At 40.6% G+C, this 7,710-nt stretch overlaps 1 protein-coding gene across 2 annotated transcripts; it reads left to right on the top strand.

Annotated features, from left to right (window-relative positions):
- Positions 1-27: 27 nt before the first annotated feature.
- On the top strand, positions 28-7,145 carry ATP23 (ATP23 metallopeptidase and ATP synthase assembly factor homolog). Of its 2 annotated transcripts, none has more exons than XM_018080850.1 (6): positions 28-208; positions 1,474-1,519; positions 1,622-1,703; positions 2,335-2,472; positions 5,441-5,524; positions 6,449-7,145. In XM_018080850.1, exons 1-6 carry the CDS (start codon positions 28-30, stop codon positions 6,650-6,652), a joined length of 735 nt encoding a protein of 244 aa, XP_017936339.1. In that variant the 3' UTR covers positions 6,653-7,145. The 2 variants fall into 2 exon arrangements, with proteins under 2 accessions (XP_017936339.1, XP_017936341.1); XM_018080852.1 differs by having other exon boundaries at positions 107-208; positions 1,437-1,519.
- The last annotated feature ends 565 nt before the right edge of the window (positions 7,146-7,710 follow it).

Here is a 7,710-nt window from a genome sequence, read left to right as displayed (position 1 = left end):
GGTGGGAGCGGGAGGGCACGATCGGCCATGGAGCATGGGGAGGGTGACTCGCCGCCTGCGGCCGAGAAGAAAGGGGCGGTGGAGGAGGATGATTTCGGCTATCGGCTCTTCCCAGATCGGAACAAGAAGCCGCAGAGCTTCCTGGTCCGCAGCCTTTTCACCTTCCACAACAAGTGTCAGTTGATGCTGAGGATGACCCTGGAAACGAGTAAGCGCTTCCCCGTGCCCCGGCGGGCCCGGCCTTGGCGCAGCGGGGGCCCTGGCGTGGGACTCGTGCCGCCCGTGTCCGCCGGCTGTGACCTTGTGCGCGGGGTCTCGGAGCTGCGCCCCTCCTCCGCTGCCGCTGCCCCGGGGCGGCCGGACGGACCCCAGCAGGTGGCGGAATGGGCCTGCTGCTTTATGAACGCGCTGGTTTTGCCTAACACAAGTTATTTCGAAAGTGGCCAAGAGGGCGTTTCCTTTCCCTAGCAGAAGGTCCTTCTCTAGCTTTTTTTTCCCTGAGAAATTGAGATGATTTGTCAATTTCTGTGCATTTGTGCCCTTTTCACTGTGTGATGTTGACTATGAGTGTTTGCAGCAAACGATGGTCACTGTAAGTCGCTCTGTTTATACTAGTGGTAGAATAACTATCAGTCAGGAGTGACTTGATTCCTGAACAGCTTTGACTCTGTATGCTGGGCTGCATCAAAAGCAGCGGGGCCAGCAGGTCGAGGGAGGTGTGATTCTCCCCCTCTCTTCTGCTCTCATGAGACCCTACCTGGATTACAGTGTCCAGCTCTGGGACCCCCACTATAAGAAGGACATGGAACTGGTGGAGGGAGTCCAGAGAAGGGCCACCAAGTTGATAGCATGACTGGAGCACCTCTCCTGCAAAGAAAGGCTGAGAGACTTGGGGCTGTTCAGCCTGGAGAAGAGAATGTTGTGTGGAGACCTCATAGCAACCTTCTAGTATCTGAAGGGAGCCTACAAGGAAGCTGGATAGGGACTCTTCATAACAAACTGTAGTGATAGGACAAGAAGTAATGGGGAAAAGAGGGGAAATTTAGGTTATATATACGGAAGAAATTCCTTACTCTGGGGGTGGTGAGGCACTGGAACAGTTGCCCAGAGAAGTTGCAGGTGCCTCATGCCTGGGAATGTTCAAGGCCAGGTTGGATGGGGCTCTGACGAACCTGGTCTAGTGGAAGGTATCTTTACCCATGGCTGGGGATTGGGACTAGATTATCTTGAAAGTCCCTTCCAACCCAAACCTCTCTATGATTCTGTATCACTTCACATAGTCAGAACTGTAACAGATGCCTGTTGCATTGTATTGAGGTTAAATACTGCAAAGTATGAATTTGCATGTATAGTGCTTTTCTTGATTTTTTTTTTACTTGACTGTGTTTGTATTTTGATTTTATAGATGACTTTCAGAACTTTTGTTTTGAATGTAGGGATTTAGAGAAATTGATTGCAGCAATGTTTTTCTAGATCCATATGCTCAACTGCTCCTTGAGGCTATGAAGCAATCTGGTTGGTACGTAAACTAATGCATCTTGTTCTGTGTAGTAACATCACTATTGTAAGTAGTGACTGATGTTTTTCAAATTCTTTAACTTTGTTTGTTTGGGCCTTTCAGCACTGTCTTCAATGACCGGCACTTTTCTTGTGAAAACTGCGATGGCTGTGTCAGTGGAGGTTTTGATGCTGCCACATCTCAGGTAGGTGTTGGACATAGCCCCCTTTCAAAGTACTACAATTTTTTTAGTGTTTTGTTAGTAGGATTAAATTTACCAACACTGATATTTGCGTTAGTAATGAAAACCAGATAAATGAAAGATGTTCCATGGCACTGAAGGGAGATCTCATTGCAGTCTACAACTTCCTCGTGAGGGGAAGAGGAGGGGCAGGCACTGATATCTTCTCTGTGGTGACCAGTGACAGAACCTGAGGGAATGTCCTGAGGTTATGTCAGGGGAGGTTTAGACTGGATATTAGAAAAAGGTTCTTCACCCAGAGGTGGTTGGGTGCTGGAATAGGCTCCCCAGAGACAGGGTCACAGCACTAAGCCTGTCAGAGTTCAAGAAGCATTTGGACAATGCTCTCAGGCATTGTGTGACTCTTGGAGATGGAGGGCCAGGAGTTGGACTTGATTATCCTTGTAGGTCCCTTCCAACTCAGCATATTCTGTGTGATTCTATATTGGAACTAATGTACTGCAGAACGATAAGGTTGTTAATGTTGAAAAACAATGATCTAAATACACTAAATGCTGTAGATGATGTGTGCTCTGAGAAGTAAGGGAGGTATTGAAACTTGTTGAAAAGGATTCTTTTATTTCTTCTTCCTCAGATTGTTCTGTGTCAGAACAACATTCGCCAACAATCCCATATGAACCGGGTGGTCACACATGAATTGATTCATGCATTTGATCACTGTCGTGCACACGTAGATTGGTTTAAAAACGTCAAGCACTTGGCATGTTCAGAGGTAAGTTAAAATGCTTCTAATGTCATTTTATTAATTACTGCTGGTTATTAGAAATGCTTCATGTTATATGGTCTGTTACACACACTTCACTTATTTTGATCCTTTTTGTCCTTTCTGTCAGGTCAACCTAAATAGCTTCATTCAGAAAACAAATACTTAGTTTTCACAAATATTAGTAAGTTAATGTCGTATCAGTAGAATGATCACTGTGAGTATAGACATAGTACGAAGTGGTTATTGACAGATGAGAGTAGTTAGAAGGGAAAACATATTCGCACATTATTCAGATGTTTATAGCATTCTTTTTCTCCTGTGCAAATCTTGGTGTGTTGGGTAGTTTTCACAGTAGTACAGTAACTTTATTTTTGTTTAGATTTTTTTGATTAATGACAAACTTGTCTTTTCCTGTCACATTCATTTTTTGAATAATTGTGATATTGCTAATAGTACACTGTAGTTATGACTCCATGTCAACTGGATGGGGCTCTGAGCAACCTGATCTAGTGTGTCCCTGCCCATGGCAGGGGAATTGGAACTAGATGATCTTTAAGGTCCCTTCCAAGCCAAATAATTCTATGATTCTATGATTTCAGAGCACATTTTCTGCTTAAAAGGCTTTAATAATTGATGCTTTAGGAAGTGAAATTAAATGGATCACAGGTTGGGAAGGATTCCTCTTGTGCATATGATCCATGTGTATTTGCATGCTTTTATTTCATTTCTGATATAATCCATATTGTTTGGCCACAGAAAAACTCTTATGATTAATCTTATGAAAGTATATACTCATGACTTTGTGAATTAGGTATTTTTTAACTGTTTTTTTTTAAAAAAATACATAAAAATATTATGGTGGCTTTGTTTCTGGTTTGTTTGGGTTTTTTTAGGCCGTGGGTTTGTTGATTTGTTTGTTTTTAATGAGAACTTATTTGATCTAGACTTTAGATGTGCACAAGTTTCACCTATAAACAGTATGTGAGGTAACCAAAATTATGAGTTGTTACTGAACAAGTCAGATTTCATAAAAATTCATTTTAATTCATTAATTGAATTCATATTTGCTGTAGAAAAGAGCTACTGTCACTTATTATCTTTTTATAGGTAAGACTTAATGAAGTAACCTTATGTGGTATCAATAAAGCCATTCTGCCAGGAACCCACTGAGCCGTTCTCTGACTTCCCCTCCTCAATGGTACAGGGGACAAAAGTAAGATTCAAAAGCTCATGGATCAAGATAAGGACATGGAGGTCATTCACCAGTTGCTGTCATGGCAAAAATACACTTGACTTGGAGAAGGTTAATTTAATTTATTGCCAATTAATGACAGAATAGGATAGTGAAAAATAGAACTAAAAATACCTTCCCCCTCCTCTCAACTTCTTCCCAGGCTCAACTTCACTCCTTCATTCCTGGCTCTTCTATCTCCTAACCTGCCAAGCAGCATGGGGAGACAGGGAATGCAAGCTGTGGTCAATTCATAACACTTTGTCTCTGCTGCTCCTTCACCCTCACTCTGTTCCCCTGATTCAATGTGAGGTCCCTCCCACAGATTACAGTCCTTTGTGAACTGCTCTGAGTCTTTCCCCTGGGCTGCTATTCTTCAAGACCTGCTCTAACTTGAGTCCTTTCCACAGCATACAGTCTTTTGGGGATGGACTGCTCTAGCATTGCTCCCCCATGGCCCACAGTGCCTGACAGAAAATCTACTCCCACATGGGCTGCAGCTTTTTTCAGGGCATGTCTGTCTGCTCTGTCATGGTGTCTTCCTTGGACTGCAGTGTGGATTTCTACTCTACTGTGTTCTTTCACAGACTACAGGCGCTCCTCTGATGCCTGGAGCACCTCTTCCCCCTCCTTCTTCACTGGTCTTGGTGTCTGTGGGGTTGTTTCCCTCACATTTTTCTTACTCCTCTGTCTCTGTCTACAGCTGCCCTGTAACGCTTGTTATCCTTTCTTAAACATGTCATCACAGAGATACAACCAGCCACTAATGGTCTCAACTTTGACTAGTGGTGGGTCTGTTTTAGAACCAGTTAAAGCTGGTTCTTTCTGACATGGGGGCAGCCGCTTGTCCTGTCTCACAGAAGCCACCCTGGCAGGCATCTCACTGCCAACATCCTGCCATGTAAACTCAATACAGTAATTCAGAATTATTAACTATTGTCTATTTTTTGTCTAAGCATTTATACAGTGCAGAATAAAGCATGTAAGCCTCAAACACAAGTTTAGAGAATATATGTATAAAACAAGATTGTGCATGTTCTTGCTCTCATTGAGATTATGGGTTTACCTAAAGTCTTCTGGTACTTACTTTATTACATGGTGTTTACATTTTTTGTTGATAGCTTTTTAATTCTTACCTTTCATATTTTCCATTCATTTATTCTCACTCTGGTACTTAATTGTAGGAAATCACAGTTTATTTACATTTCCTGACAGACCAGGTAGGGCACAGTTGGAACAGTTGGCAGACAAAAGAAATTACAGTGTACAGAACAAAACAGTTAACAAGTTAAACCATACATACTCATTTAAATGTGGCTTTTTGCAAAACAGATGGGTTACTGCTCTTCTGGGTATTGCAGCTGTAATCTTTGAAAGGTATCTGCCTTTCTTTCTGACTCTTGTAACAGCTTCTGATATAGATTGGGGAGAATATTACTTTCCATGTTCTTCTAGCAGTTTATATACACATATAACACATACATATGATCTCTACTGTAGGAATATGTGAGATGTAGTTCCTGGAAAAACTTAAAGGTTGCTGTAGTAATATTTTGCAGTTCACTGAGGCTGAGAGGGTGGATATAAAGGGTAACAGGTACTTAAGAAACTAAAGTGGCCTTGGGAATAATCTCTACCAGCAGTCACCAGAAAAATACTGAAGAAAAAAATTTGTTACAACTTTTTTGACATTGTGTTTTCATGTGTTTCTCTGATCTTGTGGCTTTGTATTTTTCTCAATAGATTCGAGCTGCTAATCTCAGTGGAGACTGTACATTGATGAATGAAATAGCCAGGTTTAAATTTGGATTGAAAGGGCATCATCAGGTAAAGACTGCAAATGTTAAAGTCTAATCATTTTTTATGAGCCATCGTTACCTACTTGATCTCAGCCTTCTGCACTTTCATACCCAAAAACATCAGAAAAAGAAGTAGATGCCATGGGCTTGCTGTTTTCTCTTAACTAACCTTTAATGACTGATGTTAATTTTTTTCCCAGCGTGTTATTTTTATTGGAGTGAAATTCCTGAATACTTAGTAATATCATAAAGCAATACCATTGACAATGGATGCCTAATAAGAACCAGACAAAAAACAGGGTTTGCAGGAAATGTAGTGGGAACATTCTTTTTAAAAGTCTTTGAAAACTGGAGGAAGCAGAATGACCAGATTTCTGAATAACCATGTGTATTAAGTCTTACAAGAATTAATTTTTGTAAATAGTAATGAAGCCTACAGATTGAGTCACAATTAATTGCTCATGTTAGAGTGGCAGTAGCTTGTAGCTGATATTTACATCTTTTTTATGTTTTTGTAGACAAACTGTAAGAATAAGTTACCATAAAGAGAGGTATCAAATACCAATAGAGAAGTCATTCCTTTATGTTTTATAGCATTTCAGTGTGAAACTAACTAACTGGTATTTATGTCTGTTTTTTCTGACATATTTTTCTTATGTGCAGGATAAGTTTTACAAATACTTGATACCTACAAAAATGCCAAATTGTGTTTTAATTTCTGTTCTAAGGAATGTCTTTTAATTATCACATGGTTTTTGTGTACATGGAAAACTAAACCACATAATTAACAGAGGATAAAACTAAGATATACTATAATGCTTACTACAGGCACTGTTTGACTCTTCTGTGATACAAAATTATTGCCTATGTAGTAGGAGTTACTACTTGACAAAATCTGGAAAAAATTTATACTAATAACGTCAGATTTTTCTTTATCTTTTTCCCCCTTTAGACTTGTGTACGAGACAGAGCAATTCGTTCCATTCTGGCTGTTAGAAAAGTTAGCAAAGAAACAGCTGAAAAAGCTGTGGATGAAGTTTTTGATGCCTGCTTCAATGATCTAGAACCTTTTGGAAGAATCCCACACAGCAAAGCAGATGCAAGGCGTGCTTATAGAGACTTTCAGAACAGAGATCGCTATAATGCTAATTTGTAAGGGGGGAGAGGAAAACACGTGAGAAATTGTTAATTCTCTGTTCTGTAACATCTGGAGTTACAGTCTGTGCACACAGTGCTGGTGGAAAGGGCAATTCTATCAAATATATCAATTAATTTTGTAAACTTTTTTCAGGAGCCAGCTTCCGTGGAAGTAAACAGGGTAAATGAACAAGACTAAAAATCGTGTTTCCTCACCTGTTATTCCAGGAAGATAATTTAGTATATGCCAAATGACTTGTCAGAAATAATGATCTGCGCATTTCAATGCACATTTAATTCTTTTCAATCTGACTGACTAGGAGTTGGTTTCTAAAAGTTTTGTTGTTACTAAATAAATCTTTTCATTTCCACCATCTTTGATACACAGTCATGAAGTCAGTGATCTTAATCACTCTATTTTAAAAGATGAGCACCCGAACTACAGCTTGAGGGTCTAGATTTAATAACTGTGGCTAAACCTAAAAATAATAAACTGCTGCGTTTGTTTTTGAGCACCTCTTGAAATTCTTGGGAGGTCTAACATTTATTAGTGGTGGGAAAGCTTTTGTGACTTGAGTCCTTTATGCCCTGAATTGCTGCTCCTGTACTGATTTTCTCTGGTGGTGGAGGACTGGGTATGATGATGAGTGTTGCCTTCTCCTGTTCTGTGTCCCAATATATTTTGTGATAAGAGGACTGTCAGTGTATGAAGCTTTGTCAGGCAACACATAACTGTGAGATTTGGCTGCAGTGGGGCAACAGGCTCCCTGGTGAGACTGGAGCAGGAGTGAGGTACTGAACTGCTCAAGTAAGGAAAAGTCAGCACATGCACAGATTTCAAGTGCCTGACAGATGCTACAGCTGAGAGGGGAAGATCCTCCCATGTACCTCCAGAATTTGGCAGCCTCTGACAGGGCTCTTTGACTGTAGCTTTGGGCTTGTGCAATCCACCTATTTATTTCACATGCCTACAATGTTTTGGATCTGACAATCATTCTGTAATTTCCTCCTGAGAAGTATTCACTCATGTCATTAGCCTCTAGCCCCATGTCCTGCTTCTAAGGTATCACTTGGGAA

Source organism: Manacus vitellinus, unplaced genomic scaffold (genome assembly GCF_001715985.3).
Source record: "Manacus vitellinus isolate BGI_N305 unplaced genomic scaffold, ASM171598v3 scaffold_5_pilon, whole genome shotgun sequence".
Taxonomy (NCBI): domain Eukaryota; kingdom Metazoa; phylum Chordata; class Aves; order Passeriformes; family Pipridae; genus Manacus; species Manacus vitellinus.
The sequence above is the reverse complement of the archived record's forward strand: the minus strand, read 5'-3'. Positions and strand labels throughout refer to the sequence as shown.